The 24228-nt window shown below is 45.8% G+C and overlaps 2 protein-coding genes across 2 annotated transcripts; one reads left to right on the forward strand and one right to left on the reverse strand.

Moving 5' to 3' along the window:
* Window positions 1–444: 444 nt before the first annotated feature.
* LOC121546095 (transmembrane prolyl 4-hydroxylase) lies at window positions 445–23259 on the reverse strand. The gene is made up of 9 exons (XM_041857114.2): window positions 22416–23259; window positions 21256–21337; window positions 11363–11559; window positions 11155–11245; window positions 3520–3685; window positions 3254–3439; window positions 2984–3074; window positions 2643–2766; window positions 445–2538 (listed from the first exon to the last, which is right to left on the reverse strand). Exons 1-9 carry the CDS (start codon window positions 22806–22808, stop codon window positions 2324–2326), a joined length of 1545 nt encoding a protein of 514 aa, XP_041713048.1. The 5' UTR covers window positions 22809–23259; the 3' UTR covers window positions 445–2323.
* Window positions 14801–20848, forward strand: LOC121546096 (secreted frizzled-related protein 5). The gene is made up of 4 exons (XM_041857116.2): window positions 14801–15748; window positions 19681–19856; window positions 19955–20044; window positions 20229–20848. The coding sequence occupies exons 1-4, from the start codon at window positions 15219–15221 to the stop codon at window positions 20546–20548; spliced, it is 1116 nt and encodes a 371-aa protein (XP_041713050.2). The 5' UTR covers window positions 14801–15218; the 3' UTR covers window positions 20549–20848.
* Window positions 23260–24228: the final 969 nt, after the last annotated feature.

Here is a 24228-nt window from a genome sequence, read left to right on the forward strand (position 1 = left end):
GCCGAAAATCTTAAAATGTGATATATTCATCCATCTTTTTGGATGACGTGACGTTATCGCTGCTCACGCTGCTCCCTGTGTACACTAAGTGCTATTGCGCGTGTGACGTTGGTCCGTATAAACCGGATGCAACCCAGATATAGACATCCATGGGGTTTTCTCGTTTGGGCAAAAGACCGTCGTCCTCTGTTCTCTCTCCTCTGTGACCCGGAAACAGATAAGTAGGCAAACATAAGTGTCCTCCCCTCCTCGACAGCTTCCTTCCATTGAGGATACATGTGTATCCTACCACAGAAGAGTTTTGCAATCTGCCACACCCCCTTTGAATCAGCTTTTGTTTTGTCAGAGGAGAAAAACATGCACACATTTAAAAACAATATGCTACTTATTGTTTTATCTATAAAATGTCTTGCACAACTAACTTCATTTGTTTTTATCACTTTCCACATTTATTTTGGGATCCACCCCATTAAACGTAATTAGCCTAATGATGGGCGAGTGGAGAAGGAACGTCTCATTTCAATCAAGCGCATTTCCATCCCCGTTCACTCTCATCGCCAACTCTCCTTGATTAACCTTGACCTTTTCAAAAGGAGGCGAGAAGGGACGGAGGAGAGAGGACGCAGGAGGTGAGCATTGATAAAAGTCCTATGAATCGGCGTATGCGAACGTGAGTAGATTACCTTGAAAACAACAGTCGGACATCTTGGACGCAGTCTCCAGTTCTTATTATACCTCAGTGGTGCTTCCTCGCCAAAGGAGGCTATCGAGGAGGACAGAGGAAGGGAGGACCGTCTTCCGTTTGCCTTTTAACGAATTGACACACTCCTCGACCACTCAACAACTTATCGGTCACAGAGGAAAGAGGACATAGGAAAGACTTTTGCCCAAATGAAAATGAGAAAACCCCATGGAATGCGCCTCGGTGCCAGGCTTAGATAATAAATCACTTTCACTGTAGCTACAGAAAAAAACATACAAATTGTATTTTTTTCCATGACTTATTGTATGTATATAGTGAACAAGACATGTAATAGACTCAGTGCAACATCAACCAGTCAAGTAATAAAGATACATTCATCAATCACCTTATTAAGTTAATAAATAATAATACATAGATAATAAATAATCAAATACAATGAATAAATAGATAAATAAACAAATAAATAAACACACTAATCTGAATCCTGAATCAAGCAGACATTGAAAAATAACGATTACAACAACAAAGAAGTTACTGTAAACCACAAACGTGATGCACGCGTGATATAACAGCAGAATATGTACTGCATTCTTCTTCTTTTTTTCCCCCACACTGCTCGACGCACCTCAAAACAAAAACAATAACAAAAGGTGCTGGGAGCGGACAGTGGCGCTGTTTCCCCTAATGCGGGTTCCATCTTTAACAAGTGGAGTTGTATGAATGGACAGCTCATTTGAAAATGAGAGTGCTTCTTTATCATCATAACACAACCACCAGACAGGAACTGTAACATAGAAACTGGGTTTGGATTACAGACGTGTAATGGAGTCAAATTGTACTGGATAAACTCATCCACAGCTTGAAATGGGGCCATTGAATTTGATCATTTTCGGTGGCGCAACTGGTTTGTACGTCAAGCAGGTGGACATGTGTTTGAGATCAGAGGACCACTGGTTCAAGCCCAGGAAGAGGAAAGGGACAGTTGAGGAAGCGAAGCTGTTAGCAGCACAGTGACAGTGGGCTGGGCCAACATAAATATCTAATGCTTGAGGGTCCCGGGGCCTGGTTTGTTATTGTGCTGTCTAGAGCCCACTAGCACCCCCATCATCCCAACTCTATTGACAAATACTCTCAGAACATCACATCACTCATGAAAGAAAGACAGAACTACACAGACACAATCCCACATCAAATCTGCCTGTCAGGAAGACATAGATAGATGGATCATCTGATTATATTCTAATTTGGCTCAATTTGCTGTCTGGTAATTTTACATACGTCCATGTGCATACTACATTTAAAACAATAATGGATCCCTCAGAACCTTAACTATGACTGCAAAACAGACAAATGCAACTAAAATGTCTGCATGTGTAATTAGAACTGAGTTTGAATTCAATTAATTACACAGGTACTTTGTCTTTCTTTTCAGATATTCTCTGAGGGGCAAATCCTAACTGCCATTTAAGTCAAATTTCACTTAGTCTCCCATTGACATCAATGCAACATGACTAAGGGAACATTCTATCTACTTAAGTGGAAGTTCTGATTTGCCCCTGTGTGCTTAAAGGAAAGTGTGTATCTCCCCACAGTGTGTTTCCAGTGGCCCTAGCTACATTACTACAGGTCCTGGTGGAGGTTGCTGTGAGGGAGGGGGGTGTCCCGCTCCTCTCTGCCCGTCTCGCCCTCCTGTCTGTGGGTCACCAGTCTCTGGTAGCGAGCTTGGCGTTGGTGGTCTGGGTCCACGTTCACCCAACTGTTGGCCACCCACTTCACCCCTCGGGTCACAGGGCAGTCCCCGTGGAGGGAGTACTCATCCAGCTCACCCATCCAACCTGCGGGACAGGGGAGGGGAGAGTGGGTTTGACTAGTGGCTTACGGTGTTAACGGAGAAAACAAGTCACAAAGAATGGAGCAGTGTGTGTGTGCTGGAACATACCTTTGCCATCAGAGAGATGGTTGTACCAGAGGAGAGCAGTCCCAGCGGTTGGTTTCACCCTGAGGTTTCCTCTGTCACAACTCTGCTGTGTGTCTGTCAGATCCACACCACCCTGCACTAAAGCCTGGAGGACACACACAGCCATGCAAACACAACAAAACTGCAGCTCCTCTATGCTCCTTATATGAAGCATGACAAGTGCTTCTTAGTCAGATTCCTTGTCATTGTTCAGCACTATGTTTGCAATAGCAGCACAATTCAGGAAATCAGTAGTCTTCTCATCATTCAACATGAAAGCAAAAACTCTTAACACTGACAGTACTTATAGTATGGTCACCCACCTCCTCCTCATAGGTACGATTGTCTGCCACAGGGAAAGTGGTCTCTCCGCCTCCCTCCACAGAGTTCAGGTAGAGTAACACAGTTATGTACCTGGGGAGAAGGAGGGAAGAGCCGTATATTAAGGGGACTATATCAATCTGACTAGAATATGGGAGGATCAAAGTGCAAACAGATGGACACCCTAAAAAGATGACAACCTATGAAAATTAGAGCAAGCATATGGATACACTGAGACACCTACACACACACATATATAGAAAGAGACACACCTGCAGGAGATCTCGGTGTGTGCCGAAGTGTTTCCGGCCAGGCGTGTGTGAGAGCAGGTGGTCTCTGGATGGGAGGGGCTACTGTCGTGGTGGGCGTGGCTGAAGCCTCCCTGCTCGTAGCGAATCACCTGCAGCGGCTCGCTCAGCTCAACCAATGGGGAGGGCAGACGCGCTAGATGGGTCACCCTAAGGAAGGAGAGAGGCCGGAATAAAGTCATAAAAACAGTATGACAACTGAGTTAGTATGAAAACTGAGTGAGTGTTACCTGTTCCTCAGTGTGTGTAGTATATGGTGTGATCCTGGTCCCTGGTACAGCCAGGTGTGTCGGCTCTTCCTTTTCGGTTGGCCCCGCCTTGTTCCGGCTCGTTGCTGCAAGGGATGCTGGGACATGCCGTCACACACACGCCTGAACTCCTCTAGAGTTAACACACCTGCCGGGACAACACACACGGTTAGCACCCACCCACCCACACACACCGCCCCTCTCTCTGCTGCAAAAAAATGCTCTCTCTCACTAGCTCTCCTATTCACTTCATCCATTCTCTCCATCTCGCTCTTCTTAGGGCTGTTACTCTCAGCTCCTCTTTCTCCTCTGGTTATTCTCCTATCTTTCTCTTCCCACGCTCATTTTCTGTATCTGTAGCCCTGTATGCTGGTGCAGCTCTCTCTCTCTCTCTCTCTCCCTGTGACTCTCTCTCTCTCCCTGTGACTCTCTCTCTCTCCCTGTGACTCTCTCTCTCCCTGTGACTCTCTCTCTCCCCCTGTGACTCTCTCTCTCTCTCTCCCCCTGTGACTCTCTCTCTCTCCCCCCTATGACTCTCTCTCTCCCCCTGTGACTCTCTCTCTCCCTCTCTCTCTCCCTCCCTGTGACTCTCTCTCTCTCCCTGTGACTCTCTCTCTCTCCCCCTGTGACTCTCTCTCTCTCTCCCTCCCTGTGACACTCTCTCTCTCCCACTCCCTGTGGGATCTGTTTCCCTTTGTTGTTCCTTTTTTTGCTCTCTCTCTCTCTCCCCCTCTCTCCCCCTATGACTCTCTCTCTCCCCCTGTGACTCTCTCTCTCTCCCTCTCCCTCTCTCTCCCTGTGACTCTCTCTCTCTCTCCCTCCCTGTGACTCTCTCTCTCTCTCTCTCCCTGTGACTCTCTCTCCCCCTGTGACTCTCTCTCTCTCTCCCCCTATGACTCTCTCTCTCCCTCCCTGTGACACTCTCTCTCTCCCTCCCTGTGACTCTCTCTCTCTCTCCCCCTATGACTCTCTCTCTCCCTCCCTGTGACACTCTCTCTCTCCCTCCCTGTGACTCTCTCTCTCTCTCTCTCTCCCTCCCTGTGACACTCTCTCTCTCTCTCCCTCCCTGTGACTCTCTCTCTCCCCCCTCTCTCCCTCTCTCTCCCCCTCTCTCTCTCTCCCCTCTCTCTCTCTCTCCCCTCTCTCTCGCTCTCTCCCCCCTCTCTCTCTCTCTTCCCCTCTCTCTCTCTCTCTCTCCCCCTCTCTCTCTCCCCCCTCTCTCTCTCCCCCTCTCTCTCCCCCTCCCTCTCTCTCTCTCTCTCTCTCTCTCTCTCTCCCCCTCTCGCTGTTACGCTCGGCTGACTGAACCTCCGGGCCCCCTTTCCCCTCGTCCCCCTATGAAGCAGCGCCCCAGACTAAACAATAGCTCTGGGGTGCAGGAGGGGAGGATGGAGCGGATAAGTGTGGGGAGGAGGGGTACGAGGGATCCGGGGGAATGTTAAGGAAGGAGGTTGGCAGGGCACATATTTTAATGAGATGATGGGACACATCCGGACTGGGACACGCAAACGGCGCCTGGCATAATGGCATCAGGTCACCCCCCCTTGGTCACACACACCCTTGACACGCACAAACACTCACCCCTTAATAATACTTCTACCAGCTGGCAGAGGGAAAGCCCGGCACAAAGGCTTTGGGAAAGACACATACATACACATACCAAATCAAATTTGTATTTTATTTGTCACATGCTTTGTAAACAACAGGTGAAATACTTACTTATGGGTCCTTTTCCAACAATGCAGAGTTTCCAACTAATTTGAAGGGGTACATACTTTTATATATACAGCTCTGGAAAAAATTAAGAGACCACTGCAAAAATATAAGTTTCTCTGGTTTTAATATTTATAGGTATGTGTTTGGGTGAAATTAACATTTTTGTTTTATTCTATAAACTACTGACAACATTTCTCCCAAATTCCAAATAAAAAGATTGTAATTTAGAGCATTTATTTGCAGAAAATGACAACTGGTCAAAATAACAAAAAAGATGCAGTGTTGTCAGACCTTGAATAATGCAAAGAAAATAAGTTAGTGTTCATTTTTAAACAACACAATACTAATGTTTTAACTAAGGAAGAGTTCAGAAATCAATATTTGGTGGAATAACCCTGATTTTCAATCACAGCTTTCATGCGTCTTGGCATGCTCTCCACCAGTCTTTCACATTGATGTTGGGTGACTTTATGCCACTCCTGGCGCATAAATTCAAGCAGCTCGGCTTTGTTTGATGGGTTGTGACCATCCATTTTCCTCTTGATCACATTCCAGAAGTTTTCAATGGGGTTCAGGTCTGGAGATTGGGCTGGCCATGACAGGGTCTTGATCTGGTGGTCCTCCATCCACACCTTGATTGACCTGGCTGTGTGGCATGGCGCATTGTCCTGCCGGAAAAAACAATCCTCAGAGTTGGGGAACAATGTCAGAGCAAAAGGAAGCAAGTTTTCTTCCAGGACAACCTTGTACGTGGCTTGATTCATGCGTCCTTCACAAAGACAAATCTGCCCGATTCCAGCCTTGCTGAAGCACCCCCAGATCATCACCGATCCTCCACCAAATTTTACAGTGGGTGCGAGACACTGTGGCTTGTAGGCCTCTCCAGGTCTCCGTCTAACCATTTGACACCCAGGTGTTGGGAAAAGCTGAAAATTGGACTCATCAGAGAAGATGACCTTACTCCAGTCCTCTATGGCCCAATCCTAATGGTCTTTTTTCTCATTGATGAAGGGCATTTTTCTAGCTTTGCACGACTTCAGCCCTGCCCCTAGGAGCCTGTTTCGAACCGTCCTCGCCGTGCACTTCACCCCAGCTGCCGTTTGCCTTTCTTTATGTAGGTCACTTGATGTCATCCTACGGTTGTTGAGTGACATTCAAATGAGTTGGCTGTCATCCCGGCCAGTAGAGAGTCGTTTTCGCCCTCTGCCGGTCTGTAGCTTTGTTGTCCCCAATGTCTGCTGCTTGACCTTGTTCTTATGAACCGCCGTCTTTGAAATTTTAAGGATGGAAGCAACCTGACGCTCACTGTATCCCTCTGCCAGTAAAGCCAGAATTGAACCCTTCTTTTCCTCACACAAAACTTTCCTTTTCAACTCTTTTGGCATGGTCAATAGTTATTTTTTTATTAATATTACTTTTGAGGTACTATTAGCACTGTTTTTGCCATCCAGCTGGTCCTATTGCAAGAGGATAGTGAAGACCACAGCAGTGGTTTTTATACTTTTCCTCATTAAATAAGATTTGGTTCATGTGATCACCTAATCAGTACCTAATTCAGTAGAATGAGGTGTGCCTGTGTTGGAATTCAACAGACGCTGGAATGGAATGGAATGGCTGTCATGCATGTAGAGATTGTTGGCTGGTCCTCCCTACATATTTGTCGCCAAACTCACTGGCTCCTGGTCATCTATAAATCACTGCTGGGCAAATCCCCGCCTTATCTTAGCTCATTGGTCACCATAGCAACACCCACCCGTAGTATGCGCTCCAGCAGGTATATCTCACTGGTCATCCCCAAAGCCAACACCTCCTTTGGCCGCCATTCCTTCCAGTTCTCTGCTGCCAATGACTGGAACGAACTGCAAAAATCTCTGAAGCTGGAGACTCTTATCTCCCTCACTAACTTTAAGCATCAGTTGTCAGAGCACATTACCGATCACTGCACCTGTACACAGCCCATCTGAAATTAGCCCACCCAACTACCTCATCCCCATATTGTTATTTATTTTGCTCATTTGCACCCCAGTATCTCTATTTGCACATCACCTATTGCACATCTATCATTCCAGTGTTAATACTAAATTGTAATTATTTTGCACTATGGTCTATTTATTGCCTTACCTCCATAACTTGCTACATTTGCACACACTGTATATATATATTTTCTGTTGTATTTTTGACTTTATGTTTTGTTTACCCATTTACATTTACATTTTAGTCATTTAGCAGACGCTCTTATCCAGAGCGACTTACAGTTAGCGCATACATTATTTTATCGAACCCACAACCCTGGCGTTGCAAACGCCATGCTCTACCAACTGAGCTACATCCCCTGCCGGCCATTCCCTCCCCTACCCTGGACGACGCTGGGCCAATTGTGCGCCGCCCCATGGGTCTCCCGGTCGCGGCCGGCTACGACAGAGCCTGGATTCGAACCAGGATCTCTAGTGGCACAGCTAGCACTGCGATGCAGTGCCTTAGACCACTGCGCCACCCCATATGTAACTCTGTGTTGTTGTTTTTATCGCACTGCTTTGCTTTATCCTTGGCCAGGTCGCAGTTGTAAATGAGAACTTGTTCTCAACTGGCTTACCTGGTTAAATAAAGATGAAATAAATAAAATAAATACAAATGCTGATTTAAGAAAAATTGCAGTGGTCTCTTAATTTTTTCCAGAGCTGTATATAAATACATTTACAGTTGAAGTCGTAAGTTTACATACACCTTAGCCAAATACATTTAAACTCCGCTTTTCACAATTCCTGACATTTAATCCTAGTAAAAATTCTCTGTCTTAGGTCAGTTAGGATCACCACTTTATTATAAGAATGTGAAATGTCAGAATAATAGTAGAGAGAATGATTTATTTAAGCTTTTATTTATTTCATCACATTCCCAGTGGGTCAGAAGTTTACATACACTCAATTAGTATTTGGTAGCATTGCCTTTAAATTGTTTAACTTGGGTCAAACATTTCGGGTAGCCTTCCACAAGCTTCCCACAATAAGTTGGGTGAATTTTGGCCATTCCTCCTGACAGAGCTGGTGTAACTGAGTCAGGTTTGTAGGCCTCCTTGCTTGCACACGCTTTTTCAGTTCTGCCCACAAATGTTCTATAGGATTGAGGTCAGGGCTTTGTGATGGCCACTCCAATACCTTGACTTTGTTGTCCTTAAGCCATTTTGCCACAACTTTGGAAGTATGCTTGGGGTCATTGTCCATTTGGAAGACCCATTTGTGACCAAGCTTGAACTTCCTGACTGATGTCTTGAGATGTTGCTTCAATATATCCACATAATTTTCCTTCCTCATGATGCCATCTATTTTGTGAAGTGCACCAGTCCCTCCTGCAGCAAAGCACCCCCACAGCATGATGCTGCCACCCTCGTGCTTCACGGTTGGGATGGTGATCTTCGGCTTACATTTTACATTTTAGTCATTTAGCAGACGCTCTTATCCAGAGCGACTTACAGTTAGTGAGTGCATACATTATTATTTTTATTCATACTGGCCCCCCGTGGGAATCGAACCCACAACCCTGGCGTTGCAAACGCCATGCTCTACCAACTGAGCTACATCCCTGCCGGCCATTCCCTCCCCTACCCTGGACGACGCTGGGCCAATTGTGCACCGCCCCATGGGTGTCCCGGTCGCGGCCGGCTACGACAGAGCCTGGATTCGAACCAGGATCTCTAGTGGCACAGCTAGCACTGCGATGCAGTGCCTTAGACCACTGCGCCACTCGGGAGACTTGCAAGCTTCCCCCTTTTTCCTCCAAACATAACGATGATCATTATGGCCAAACATAACGATGATCATTATGGCCAAACAGTTCTATTTTTGTTTCATCAGACCAGAGGACATTTTTCCAAAAAGTATGATCTTTGTCCCCATGTGCAGTTGCAAACCGTAGTCTGGCTTTTTATGGCGGTTTTGGAGCAGTGGCTTCTTCCTTGCTGAGGCGGCCTTTCAGGTTATGTCAATATAGGACTCGTTTTACTGTGGATATAGATACTTTTGTACCTGTTTCCTCCAGCATCTTCACAAGGTCCTTTGCTGTTGTTATGGGCAAAAAAAATTCTGAGGTCTTGGCTGATTTATTTTGATTTTCCCATGATGTCAAGCAAAGAGGCACTGAGTTTGAAGGTAGGCCTTGAAATACATCCACAGGTACACCTCCAATTGACTAACATGATGTCAATTAGCCTATCAGAAGCTTCTAAAGCCATGACATCATTTTCTGGAATTTTCCAAGCTGTTTAAATGCACAGTCAACTTAGTGTATGTAAACTTCTGACCCACTCGAATTGTGATACAGTGAAATATAAGTGTAATAATAATAATAATCTGTCTGTGAACAATTGTTGGAAAAATTACTTGTGTCATGCACAAAGTAGATGTCCTAACCGACTTGCCAAAACGAAAGTTTGTTAACAAGACATTTGTGGAGTGGTTGGAAAATGAGTTTTAATGACTCCAACCTAAGTGTATGTAAACTTCCGACTTCAACTGTAAGTAAAAATACTTTAAAAGTACTACTTAAGTAGTTTTTGGGGGTATCTGTACTTTACTTTATATATATTTGACTACTTTTACTTCCCTACATTCCTAAAGAAAATAATGTACTTTTTAGTCCATACATTTTCCCTGACACCCAAAAGTACTCGTTTCATTTTGAATGCTTAGCAGGACAGGAAAATGCTCCAATTCACACACTTATCAAGAGAACATCCATGGTCATCTCTACTGCCTCTTATCTGGGGAACTCACTAAACACAAATGCATTGTTTGTAAATTATGTCTGAGTGTTGGAGTGTGCCCCTGGCTATCCGTAAATAAATAAATAATTGTATCGTCTGGTTTGCTCAATATAAGGAATTTGAAATTCTTTACACTTTTACTTTTGATACATAAGTATATTGGAGCAATTACATTTACTTTTGATACTTAAGTATATTTAAAACCAAATACTTTTAGACTTTTACTCAAGTAGTATTTTACTGGGTGACTTTCACTTTTACTTGAGTCAATCTGTATGGACCCCAGGAAGAGTAGCTGCGGCTTTCGCAACAGCTAATGAGGATCCTAATAAAATACCAAATACCCTAGGAACCTCAAGAGCTAACCAATCCTGTGAACGGGTTAGGCAACTCAGGTGTCTATACTTCAACAGCAAAGTTAGATAAGATGGAAGTTTATGAAGTAGGGACTTGTAAACGAAAAGGGAGTAATGTAGAGATCGGTCTTTAGCGAAGTCCTGCCAACCTTTTGATACAGGATGCAGTGGTGAATATCAAAACTGTCACCTGTAACAAAAACTAAGGGCACTATGGTAGATGGCATCCAAAGGTTTAAGAGTAGTAGCAGCTGCACTTTGATAAATAATATCACCATAATCAAGAACAGATAAACAGGTTGACTGAATAATCTGCTTCCTACTGCTTAGAAAAAGACACAATGTTTCTGTAGAAAAAGCCAACTTTAAATCTTAGCTTCTTAAATCAGCTCATCTATGTTTTTTTAAATGTCAAATCCAAATGCATACGTATTTATATGCGGGAACACATTTGATTGGAGAACCATCTAATGAGTGAACATGTAGTTCATCTGAAACATTGTTAAGAGAGTTTAAAAACAACATGTGAGCGCTACGGGGCGATAGTCATTTAGGCAGGTTACCATGGCGTTCTTGGGCACAGGGACTATGATGGTCTGCTTGAATCAAGTTGGTATTACAGACCGGGTAAGGGATAGTTTGAAAATGTCAGTGAAGACCCTTGCCAGCTGGTCAGCGCATGTTCCGAGTACGCGTCCTGGTATTCCGTCTGCCTTGCCAATGTTAACCTGTTTAAAGGTCTTACTCACATCGGCTACGGAGAGCGAGACACACACTACAAAGTACCTGCTGGGCTGTCCTCCTGGCCGGTGAGTATCTGTCGTAGGTTCTCTGGGCTCAGCCAGGTCCTGTCCCGTGAACGAGAGTGACTCAAGATCTGGGACAGAAACACACAACCACAAACGAATGAGCTGCTGGCCGCTCTCTATCCCCTTCTCTACCCCTCCCTCTCTCATCCACCCACCCCTCCCTCCCTCATCCCCCTTTCTCTCACTTCCTGTCTCTGCAGTAGTCCGTCTTGGTCCAGGTCTAGCAGGCTGAAGGTCTCCTCGGGGCTGAGGGAGAGCAGTGGCTGCAGTTCCTCCTCCTGGTCTCCTGGTGGCACTGTGGCCTGGCTCTCCATCAGACCCTTCAGCTGGGCCAGCTGCACCACCACACCACACTCCTCTTCAGACAGTAAGCCAGGGATCTCTGACAGGAACAGAGAGAGGGGGGACCCATACGTCATTCATTACCTGTACAACATAATGCTCTGGGTAGAAGTGTAATGTATGGGCAGACACAGGATGACCAGGGTTTCCCACACTAATGTCTAGACAGGGTGTGCTCCTGTTGGCCATTATTAGTCATAAACTGGGTGGTTCGATCCCTGAATGCTGATTGGCTGACAGCCGTGGTATATCACGGGTATGACAAAACATTTATTTTTACTGCTCTAATTACGTTGGTAAACAGTTTACAATAGCAATAAGGCACCTCGGGGGTTTGTGATATATGGCCAATATACCACGGCTGAGGGCTGTGTCCAGGTACTCCGCGTTGCGTTGTGCTTAAGAACAGCCCTTAGCCGTGGTATATATTATTACTTAATTATACCATGGCATTGTTGAATACTTGTTTCTGATTGGCTTGAAGGGCATTCTAGAGCGTGCATTATTTCCCTATAATGCACGGTATATTTTCATTCTTACATGTTCTATGTTTGAGCTGCTTTTGAAAGAAGAAGTAGAATTGAAAACATTATTGGCATCGTTGAATTAGATTTTCATAATGGCAAGCTAGGACTGATGGGTTGGTTAGCTAAACTAGCAACCTAGGACTGATAGCGTATGTGCAAACGCCACCCATCCAGACTCAACATGATGTTACTGGAGTCAGTGGTGGTGTCCATGTTGGCATAACAACAGACAACCAGCAGCCTTCAGGTGAGCTGAGGTCCATGATCAAGGATTTCATTATCAAAAGGGCCTGAGTGCCTTGGGAGATCAGACCAGCGTGATCAATGACTACAGACTTCTCTCATTGTTGCCCTGCTAATGATGATGACTCACACATGACTGTTCTATCTAGTAGAACCAATCATGACATGGATGGAAGACTGATTATGTTACAGGTTTACATTTATGTAACAAATAGCCTAGTATTCCTGATTGGCTGATATCAAAAAACCACAAAATCCATGATCGCTGAGGAGTAGAGCTGATCAAGACTTGGCCTTCTGATAAACAGTACTTTAAATTCATAACCAAAGCTTTTGAAGACAAACAAGTTCTTATCATTACAGAGTTACAGTAGAAAACGACTCAGGCCTTCTGCACTGCAAACAGATGGATACTGCACTAAAAAAGCAGTAATTATTTTACAACTTGTTAAGAAATAACTTGTCTAAACGACATCTGTCTCGGTTGTGTTTGCTTTAGCTTTCTCTGTGCCGGGTTTGAGCAGGTGTGTGTACATAGGGACTCTTTAGTGATTGTGGATATGGGGATAATGAGTACTCCCTGGCCCCCCGTCACCCCCCAGGGAGCTATTTGTGGTATGGCCCGACCCATTGACAGTGCTAATGAGCCAAGGCATTGAATGTCTCCCAGAGGGGGGTGACTGAGAGAGAAGCTGGGTGAGAGCCGGACTGGTGGTCGCTCATATATAGTAGTTAGTATGGAGGAGTACCAGTCTGTCTGTCTGTGTGAGGTTGGTATCATCATTCTTATTCAGACCCATTCACATGCATAGAGAGATCAGCAAGACCACCCAACCCACTCACCCTGTGTGAATATACAACCAGGATTTACACAGACTGTCAGAGGTGACCTAAAAGCAGTAGGCTGGACCAATACAGCTATATTTTAGTCTAAGGTTTCCTGATCAGATATGAGAGTGCCCAGGACCCCCTGGTAACCCCTTAGCTGCACCCCTGCCCTCCATCCATCCCTCCATCCTTCCCATCACTCCCTCCATCCTTCCCATCACTCCCTCCATCCATCCCTTCCTCTCCTAATAAAAGGCTTCCGGCTGGACGCCTGCCCGTACAGTATAGGCCTTGTTCCCCACAGCAGACCCTGTACTGTCCTCTGGCTGATGAGATTGGGAGGGGGAGAGAGAAAGAGAGGGGCTGACGGCTAATCCCTATTGTCCAGTCATGCATCATTAAGCTAGATGGGTGATATGAATGAAGGGGACTGGCCTTCTCTTCCTCCTCTCCCTCCCCCGTTCTCCCTCTCTCTTTCTCTCCCCGTCTCTCTGTGGAGGAAGTGACCTGCTTGTCTGGACAGGAATCAGGTCAGAGCCTCACAGTGGGAGAACACTAACACCTCTCACTCCTACACGCATGTTCACACACACACGCTGGGGGCGCTCACACACATGCTCGGCTCACAGAGGTCTTTCAGAAACACATGCACACACACTCAATAATACGTTTTTTACATTCCCTCAGATGTCATGAGCACACAACAGACACTCACACACAGACGTAAGAAATAGGACCAAGTATTCCTCTTATAAAGGTCATGAAATCAGGCATTCCTGATTCATCTGGAAAAATCCCTTGTTGGTTAGAGGGATGAGAGATGGGACGGAGAAGAGGAGGCTCGGGGTCAGACAGGGATAAAGGAGCTTGTAGGGGTATGGGGAGAAAGGGATAGGGGACATTAAAAGAGGGAGTGGAGGGGATCATTTGAAGAGGGAGTGCAGACTGGAGGGGTTCTTGGGGACAGCAGTGCAGAAAGACAGCGAGAGAAAGGGTTCCTTTGCCTTTGAAAAGAGAGGGAGGGTAAGGGAAAGGGGGATACCTAGTCAGTTGCACAACTTAATGCATTCAACCGAAGAGAGGGGAGAGTGGAGGGGTTCGTGACATGAGGGGGACTCTTTTCCTCATCTCAAGCTGTGGGGGCGGAAGGACAAGTCAGGCTAAGGCTAAGTCAGGACAACACACACACACCAAGAGAGCATAACATCCTGAACACACACACACACGCATACAGGTAACTGCCAAAATAAAGGAAACCCTTGAGTAAATGAGGGATACAAATTATATTGAAAGCAGGTGTTTCCACACAGGTGTGGTTCCTGAGTTAATTAAGCAATTAATATCTGGGCAGGCCATTATTTTGGCTACCATGGCTATGCCCCCATAGGATGACAATGCCCCCATCCACAGGGCACGAGTGGTCACTGAATGGGTTGATGAGTATGAAAACGATGTAAACCATATGACATGGCTGTCTCAGTCACCAGATCTCAACCCAATTGAACACTTATGGGTGATTCTGGAGTGGTGCCTGAGACAGCGTTTTCCACCACCATCAACAAAACACCAAATGATGGAATTTCTCATGGAAGAATGGAGTCACATCCATCCAATAGAGTTCCAGACACTTGTAGAATCTAGGCCAAGGTGCATTGAAGCTGTTCTGGCCCAACGCCCTATTAAGACACTTTATGTTGGTGTTTCCTTTATTTTGTCAGTTACCTGTACATACACACACAATCCTTGATATCCTTAACTTAGTCACGACTACAGGGCACACACTCACTCACTCTCACTCTCCCTCCGAACACATTGGTGCAAATGAAAGTGAGTGAGTGGGTTTCATATCTAATCCCATCTCAAGCACTGTCCCACTCCCTTGTAACCCACGCCCTCCCCCTATTGTTAACCCCCTGCTGGTCCACTCCCATCCCTTCCCCCACCACTCTCCTATGCAAATGCAGACCAAGCCTACAGAGAGGTGACGTGTCACCGCCTGCCCAGTATAAATACACCTATCCCCTCCCTGTCATACAGACCCATACCACAAACACACACTCAGACACGCTCTCCTGTGTGGATTTCCTCTCCTCCTCCTGGGATGATGCCTGTTCCTGCACCTCCTCCTCGCACCTCCTCTAAGAGGACCTCTCCTTGGGCTCCTGCTCTCCTCCTCCTGCTCCTCCTGCTTCCAGCTGGGCCTGGCTGGAGTGCCAGGCTGGAGGCAGGGCCTGGAGCTGAGAGTGGACCAGAGGCTGGTACAGGTACCAGGACCAGGTCTAGAGTTAGAACTGGGTTGGAGACCAGAGCTGGAGCCGGGCCAGGGACTGCGGATGGGGCCGTGGCTGAAGTCGGGTCTGAAGAGATAGCCGGTGCTACCATCCTGTCCGCCAGCAGTGAAGGGCAGTGGGAGCCCCGGAGCTCCTCCCGCTGTGTTCCCATCCCGGCGGGCATGGCCCTGTGCCAGGACATCGGCTACGCCACCATGAGGATGCCCAACCTGCTGGAGCACGAGTCGCCGGGCGAGGCCGTCCAGCAGAGTGCCAGCTGGCTGCCCCTGCTCGCCCGGGAGTGCCACCCCGACGCCCGCATCTTCCTCTGCTCACTGTTCGCACCCATCTGTCTGGACAGGTAAGGAGGGGAGAGACGCTGGGAAGTTGGAACTACTACTTTGTCTTTAGAAATGAGATAAACTGTTGGAGGAAAATACAAAGGTATTTCTTTGTAGAGATCAGAGCGTAGAGATGTGTGTACACTAAATAGACATTGTCATTGGTAAAGAGGGAGAACAACAGGGGGAGACGCGTCTCTATGAGAGAAGGTATAGTGTAGACCAGATAACTGGTAGAACTTTTAAGCTCTTGATGTAATTTTGCATACAGTGACATTTACATTATTTTGGCCTGGGCAGATCTTTATCATGATTATATTACAAGCACGTATCTACTGAGTGAGTATGATATATTTTGGAAAGCTCTTCAAAACAAAGCAGACATTGAGAGGAAACCTAGACTTGTCTGTCTTCATGTCTCTCTCTGTTCCTCTGGGCTGAATTACAGCTCCAGAGTGGGGGGCTAAGCAGTGGATTACACTGCGCTGGGAGCTATGCTAATCTTGGCTTGCCTCACAGAAAAGGCCCTGGTTTCACACAACCTTCAGGCCATGAAAGGCCCCTCATCTCCTTTGAGTTGTGCTCAGGGGCGGACTGGTCATCTGGCATTTCGGGCAACTTGGTTTTTTTGTGAAAATGTGTAATTATCTGGCTAGTAATGGGGCCCTTAACCCTTTACACTTGTGGGAAATGACCTATATGGATAGGGCTAAATTGAAATGTTTCTTACAGAAGAAATATGAAAAGCATAACCATGGTAGCAATTGAAAGGAGATTATGGGGAAACGTATTAGACCAAAGTTGAGGACACAATAGTTCACCTGACACAAGACTGATTTTATGTGCATTTTACATTTAATCTACTTTTCGCTGAATTTGTTGATAACGAAATCTGAAAATACTTTGGATACATTCAGCAACATGATAAGAATATTCCTGGAAAATGTGAGGTAAGTGCAACATAAGACAGAAAAATGACAAGGGTTTGAGTGAGAGGACTAACTGGGGTCTCTAAGTGGCCACACACCTCTCCAAAGTGTGCTCAGTTCCTAAGCAATTTCAACTATAAGGTGCTTTGAGCTCTCCTAGCTGTGCTGGTGAGGAACTACAACAAGCACACTTGTAGTCGTTTCGTTTGGAACACAACCCTGCATCCCCGCCATCACACAATTACTGTTGTTGTTTACGCAATCCAAAACCGGTCCATTATAAATCGCAATCTGGGTCATGTGGGCATAATCTGAAAGCTTGTTCTATTACCAACATGACCAGTTAAGTTATAAAATATGATCTTACAGTGTTAGGCTTTCACAAGGCAATTCAGGGAAACAGATCATTTTGGTGCGCATAGAAAAGGAGTCATGAGTGCATTCAGGTGCTTGTGCAGCGGCAAATTTTCTTGACAAATCAAATCAAATCTTATTTGTCACATACACGTGTTTAGCAGATGTTATTGCGGGTGTAGCGAAATGCTTGTGCTTCTAGCTCCGACAGTGCAGTAATATCTAACAATTTCACAACATATACCTAATACACACAAATCTAAGTAATGAATTGAATTTAAGAATATATACATATATGGACAAGCAATGACAGAGCGGCATAAACTAAGATACAGTAGAATATTATAGAATAGAATACAGTATATACATGAGATGAGTAGTGCAAGATATGTAAACATTATTAAAGTGACTAGTGTTTCATTTCTTAAAGTGGCCAGTGATTTCAATAGGTAGCAGCCTCTAATGTGCAAGTGATGGCTATTTAACAGTCTGATGGCCTTGAGATAGAAGCTGTTTTTCATTCTCTCGGTCTCAGCTTTGATGCACCTGTACTGACCTCGCCTTGTGGATGATAGCGGGGTGAACAGGCAGTGGCTCGGGTGGTTGATGTCCTTGATGATCTTTTTGGCTTTCCTGTGACATTGGGTGCTGTAGGTGTCCTGGAGGGCGGGTAGTTTGCCCCCGGTAATGCATTCGGCAGACCGCACCACCCTCTGGAGAGCCCTGCGGTTGCGGGCGGTGCAGTTGATGTACCAGGCGGTGATACAGCCCGACAGGATGCTCTCAATTGTGCATCTGTAAAAGTTTGTGAGGGTTTTAGGTGCCAAGCCAAATTTCTTCAGCCTCCTGAGGTTGAAGAGACTCTGTTGCGCCTTCTTCACCACACTGTGAAGAAGGGCGGGGTTCAGATCCAGGGCCTCGAGCTTAATGATGAGCTTGGAGGGTACTATGGTGTTGAAAGCTGAGCTATAGTCAATGAACAGCATTCTTACATAGGTATTCCTCTTGTCCAGATGGGATAGGGCAGTGTGCAGTGTGATGGCGATTGCAAAATTGTAGATATTGTAGATATGCAAATTGAAGTGGGTCTAGGGTGACAGGTAAGGTAGAGGTGATATGATCCTTGACTAGTCTCTCAAAGCACTTCATGATGACAGAGGTGAGTGCTACGGGGCGATAGTCATTTAGTTCAGTTACCTTTGCTTGGGTACAGGAACAATGGTGGCCATCTTGAAGCATGTGGGAACAGCAGACTGGGAAAGGGAGAGATTGAATATTTCCGTAAACACCCCAGCCAGCTGGTCTACGCATGCTCTGAGGACGCGGCTAGGGATGGCGTCTGGGCCGGCAGCCTTGCAGGGGTAAACATGCTTAAATGTCTTACTCACGTCGGCCACAGTCCTTGGTAGTGGGCCGCGTCGGTGGCACTGTGTTATCCTCAAAGCGGGCGAAGAAGGTGTTAGCTTGTCTGGAAGCAACGGTGTCGTGGCTGGTTTTCCTTTTGTAGTCCGTGATTGTCTGTAGACCCTGCCACATACGTCTCGTGTCTGAACCGTTGAATTGCGACTCCACTTTGTCTCTATACTGATGTTTTGCCAGTTTAATTGCCTTGCGGAGTGAGTAGCTACACTGTTTGTATTCTGCCATATTCCCAGTCACCTTGCCATGGTTAAATGCGGTGGTTTGCGCTTTCAGTTTTGTGCGAATGCTGCCGTCTATCCACGGTTTCTGGTTAGGGTAAGTTTTAATAGTCACAATGGGCACAACATCCCCTATACACTTCCTGATAAACTCAGTCACCGTTTCAGTGTATTCGTCTAAATTATTTTCGCAAGCTACCCGGAACATATCCCAGTCCGCGTGATCAAAACAATTAGACTAACATAGGTTCATTCGGTTCAGAACAACCCAGGGTATGACGACTTGTCATCTTGTAACTGTACCTCAAACATAGTGATCATAAACGTTGACACTGTATATGACTTGAGTTTTATGATATGGAAATGTTGAGTGCACATTTGGACTCATGGGTGTTTGGCTTGCTTTTATAACATCAAAGCGATATCTATTATAATCCTCAACATCTCATCTTTCAAAACACATATAGTCCTCTTAATTTACAGCATTTCCCTCATTCAGATTTTTTTTTTTTGCTGAAGTTGCCCAATTAGCAGGAGGGATTGTGGCAACTTCTTGTCACGCGAGGTGCTCAAGTTCAGAATGGCGCTCAGTCAAAACCAATACATCACTGTGAAGCCCAGAGCCAGAGCTCTGATGTCATGTATAGCATTACTGTACAGCCACTGCATTCCAATTTAGACGTTTATCAGTGCCCACATCTGCCATTTTCAACCCGTATACGGGTACGAGTGTAAAGGGCTAAGGGAAAAAATGGGCTGGTGTGTTAGAAATGCCAGGGCCGATTTCTGGTCCCAGTCTGCCCCGGGTTGTGCCGTTTTTTAAAGAGAGAAAACATTGGGTTAAAAAAGGAGAAACAAATGTTTCTAAATGTTATCTGATAGGGTGTAGCATTATCTTTCTTCCTCCACAACTTCTCCTTTATTGATTTGGATCTCTTCATCCATTCACTAGCAACTTCCTCTTTTTCTCCTCCTGACTACCCCTCTCTGTTCTTGCATCTATTTTCTCATTCCCTCTCTCCTGGGCAGGTTCGTCTCTCCATGTCGGAGTCTGTGTGAGTCAGTGCGGGACAGCTGCGCGCCCATCATGGGTTGCTATGGTTACCCCTGGCCAGACATCCTTCGCTGTGACCAGTTTCCTGCCGACCACCTCATGTGTATCTCCTCTGTCACCAACACCAGCACCAGCACAGGGGGGCGCAGAGGTGAGAGACACACACACTATTACATAAGATGCTCAGTTTTCTACTGTCCTCATCAGACTAAGAACTCTGATTGGACATGTCTGTGATGACTGTTTCAGCAGTGCCCCAGGCCAGCTGTCGAGACTGTGAGCTGGAGGAGGCCTCGTCTGCCAAGGACGTGCTGGAAACATTCTGTAGGAGTGACTTTGGTAAGCAGACCTACACTCTCCTCCCCTATTATATTCCTATTGTACAGACGTTGGTTCAGATTATGTATTCCAATGTTTCTCTGTCCTCCCTATTGACAATACCCAGATCAAATATTGAGATGTACCCTACCTACCCACCCTAACGCAATTATCTCTGTCTCTCTGCTGCCCTCTGTGTCCCCAGTGGTGAAACTGCGTCTCACGCGGCTAAAATCCAGTCAGGTGAGTCTGGCCCAGTTCTCCCTGGCCTCTCGTCTGCAGGTCCTGAAGCACGGGCCTCTCCTGGGAGGACAGATCCGCTCCCGCCTGCAGCTGTGGCTGGAGAGAGACGCCAGCTGCGTACGGAACATGACGCGGCGCCAGCCCAGAGGAGGGACCTTCCTGGTGACGGGCACGGTGCAGGGGGAATGGCTGGTGGTCAACAAGGCCTTCGCCTGGAACAAACGCGCCAGGAACCTGATGGCTGCAGCCCGCAAGTGGAAACAGCACCGATGTAGAGGCTAGCAGGGGCTAGGGCTAGAAGAAGTGGAGCTGAACTTGAGGTCTGAAATGGGCCTGAGCAGAGCTATAGGCCTAGGTGTACAGAGTCAGGGATGTGATTAGAACACCATACAACATCAGTAGAGCGAGAGGAGGTTGTTTGGGGGCGGGTACATTTCTATGATAGACTTCCTGGATTTTAATCACATCCTTGGATAGCTGGATGTTTCAGAGAGCACCATCCTGAGCTCAGGAGAGGACGCTGCAAAGGAGAAGACCTTCTGTGTTTCCTGCAAATGTACATATCTATAAATTATAAGTAAATATCACTGATCTATATTTGTAAGAGGTTGACTGAAATTAAATTAGTGTTTTCAAAGTGTTGAGCTTGCATTCATTCATGATGTTATTGATGCGGTTTGGGTTGTCAGTTTTCATTGGTCGTGTAAGATGGGTGATGTCCCGTGTAGCTCAGTTGGTAGAGCATGGCGCTTGCAACGCCAGGGTGGTGGGTTCGATTCCCACCGGGTGCCAGTATGAAAATGTACGCACTCACTAACTGTAAGTCGCTCTGGATAAGAGCGTCTGCTAAATGACTAAAATGTAAATGTAATGTCTAGCAGTGTCATCAATCATATTATTCTTAAAGCATTTGAATAACAGAGATATATCCTAAACACAATGTGTGAGGAAAAAAACCTGCCCTAAAGGGTAAAAGGTGCCATTCTTACCAAAAAGCAGAGGCTTGAGGCTGAGAGTCTTCATCTCGTGGATTCTGTCAGGCTTGAGTGACACCCTCTGGACATGACCCACCTGAGGAAACATAGTCTACATTAATATTGTAAAGCCTTGGGCATGATCAAAACGAAGTGTTTGTTAGGGTGGTGGTCTTCGCAGACAGAAAGACGCTCTTCGCAAACCCTTTCGCAGTATACCATATGCGCCTCGTCGTTGAGTTCGGTCCTATAACACTCCGACACAGTAGAGGCCACTATGTGAGATGGAACGTGCCGCTTCTACCAAGCACCACAATTTTCTTCAGAAAATATAGGCAGCTTTTCAGTTGACGACGGTAGCACGACCGCCATCTACAGACTAACTTTGCCAATACTTGGTCATTCATTGATGGTTTGCCATAACAATAAACTTTAATGCGAAGTTGGTTTGATAACTTTTGAAAACAAGAGATTTGCTTCAAGCAACTAAGTTTGTAGGCTAATGTATTGAACATTATGAGGACTAAGGCTACTAGCTATGTGCTAACTGGCTAACAAAGCTAGCTACTGTAGCTAGGGGGATGTAGCTAGCTTGCTAATAAACTGATTTGAGTGTCCAGCTGGATAGTAGAAGCAAAGGTAGCTAGCTAGCTAAATAAACCAATGAATGTGGAATTCTGTGCAAGCTATGCCGTGTGGCTAACAACCACAGCTAACTAGCTAGCTTGACGGTTAACAGCTAGCTGCCGTTGAGCCTTTTCGCTCCTTCGAACGACGTTGCACTTTTTGACGTCCCACCACTAGTACTCAATACTAATTATCAGAACTACTGGAACGTCAAAACAAAAAAGTGCAATTTTGTTCGAATGAGTGAAAAGGCAGATAGATGTATGTTTACTTTCCACCGTCGACCCCTCCCTCCAATGGATGCATTGAGCTAGGTTGGACGAATTATTGTAGCAAAGACGATCTAACTATATATTGGCTTCGACTCTTCCTCTCTGGTTCTAGCCAGTTCGCAAAGTTAGAAAATTGCGGGCGCGCGGACCACTGCGATCGAACTTGGCTGGCATATTATTTTTTATCTTCCGGTGGCACTACAACTGGATGCACACCGCTCGTTTTGTTTTATGACATGATAGTAATAGTATTAGGGCGCCTCATTATCTCCTCACCCGTATCCCCTCGATGCGTGGTAGACTGAAGCTCTGACGGACATCCAAGTCAGGGTCTTGCTGAGGTGGGTCTGGCGGGGACAGGCGGCTGTCAACCCCGCTGGTAGATGCCGATGTGTCCCGGTCCGCGCTGACAATATCCGCCGGACTGTTATTGTAGTGTACGTAGAACAACAGGCCAATGATGTTTATAATGTAAACATGGAAGAAGACCATGACCACCACGAAGTAAGCCCGGGAGCAGACACTGCTCTTCTGAATCTGAAGCCGCTCTCGGCGGGGCATTGGGGGGAGATGCGGGGGCACATACGGTGTTGAGTCGCCACACGCATCCATGCTTTCCTGAGATTCATCATCCATTTCTGAATGGATATGTCGATTGCTATAATCCATGTCTAGCTAAATGTCTGGCTGGATATTCGTGGAGATTTACATATGCTGGCTTCTTTACAAGATAGCTAACTGGCTGTTCTGCCACTATGTGCTAGCGTTAGCTAATGGTAACGATAGCTGACAACAGCATCATACATGCAGAGATGGCTAATTAAGTAGCTAGCTACTGACATTAATTTCACCCATCTAGCTTAGCTAGCATGCAAGTACAAGTAGGTTAGCTAAGCGAGTGAGCCTGCCTTCTTCAGACACGACACAGGTTATTCGAGGTTGTTTTCCTTTAGATACAATAAAAGGCAACAACACTATCTATGACCGTGTAAAATATCCGAAAGGACTGAACTTGCAATGGGATAATCCATCTTTCATGTAGATGGCTAACGTTAGCTAGCTTATTGTAGTCTGTGCCCCTGACAACCTACCAGACAACATCAACTACATAAACGAGAGCAGGGAGAAGAGTAGACCACTAGCTCTGATTTCGGAACCTATCAGAACACTATCGCCCTCTGGCGAACGTTCCAAATTCCGACGCAGCGAGCATCTGCTACCACACAATGGCACTCTAATCAAGGGAATGGCGTGACTACTGCAACGTGGGACTGTAGGCTACTCTGTTCACTTATTTTTGTTTGGAGTAATTCTGCAAATACAGTTTTATCTACGGCTGTTATCTGAACATAATCCCTCCGCACAGTCTCCATCCGCTTATCTTCTCACGAGCTGCCTAATAGCTCTCTCTCTCTCTCTCAATTCAATTCACTTAAATTCTAAGGATTTTATTGGCATGGGAAACATGTTTACATCTCTCTCTCTCTCTCTCTCTCTCTCTCTCTCTCTGTGTCATTAGTCACTCTCTGTTGAGATGCAATGCCATCTATTAATGGTGTATAAGAGAGTATAGGTCACATATGATTCTGACATTTGATTTTAAAGGAAAAACAACATTTCCATTCATGAAGAGGTGTAAATAGCAGGTGCATATTGATACCACGCATTGGACCTTTGGACCACTATGTTACGGGGTCCAAAGTTGAACTCACCGATCTTAGGGTGTTTTCACATATAGTCCTCTTTAAAAGAACCGATCTCAGTCCTCTTTAAAGTGAACAGGGGTAAAGAAAATTACAAAAAATAACTAATTTCTCGTTGTATTCACACTGCCATTGCCTTTGAATGAGGACTCAACTCTTTTGCCACTTCACTTCACCTATTTTGTGGGCAGAGTCCTCTTTTTATTCACATTGCTATGTTTAGAAAGGAACCAAGAGCTTTTTCCAACATGCACTCTGGGTTTTTACAAAGTGCAGGACAAGCCATTCAATCAGAATGTGTTATCGAGCAGCTTGATATACCTACTTACATGTTGGAAGCTAATAGATTGCATTTAATTAAACTATGAGACATAATAATTGTAATC

The sequence above is a fragment of the Coregonus clupeaformis genome, chromosome 30, assembly GCF_020615455.1.
Source record: "Coregonus clupeaformis isolate EN_2021a chromosome 30, ASM2061545v1, whole genome shotgun sequence".
Classification (NCBI taxonomy): Eukaryota; Metazoa; Chordata; class Actinopteri; order Salmoniformes; family Salmonidae; genus Coregonus; species Coregonus clupeaformis.

Coding starts and splice junctions, on each gene's coding strand:
- LOC121546096 (XM_041857116.2), top strand. CDS start 15,219: ATGATGCCTGTTCCTGCACCTCCTCCTCGCACCTCCTCTAAGAGGACC. Junction 15,749..19,680: donor GCACCCATCTGTCTGGACAG/GTAAGGAGGGGA, acceptor TCTCCTGGGCAG/GTTCGTCTCTCCATGTCGGA. Junction 20,045..20,228: donor ATTCTGTAGGAGTGACTTTG/GTAAGCAGACCT, acceptor CTGTGTCCCCAG/TGGTGAAACTGCGTCTCACG.
- LOC121546095 (XM_041857114.2), bottom strand. CDS start 22,808: ATGGATTATAGCAATCGACATATCCATTCAGAAATGGATGATGAATCT. Junction 3,686..11,154: donor CCAGGAGGACAGCCCAGCAG/GTACTTTGTAGT, acceptor TTGTCCCGGCAG/GTGTGTTAACTCTAGAGGAG. Junction 2,767..2,983: donor ATCGTACCTATGAGGAGGAG/GTGGGTGACCAT, acceptor TGTGTCCTCCAG/GCTTTAGTGCAGGGTGGTGT.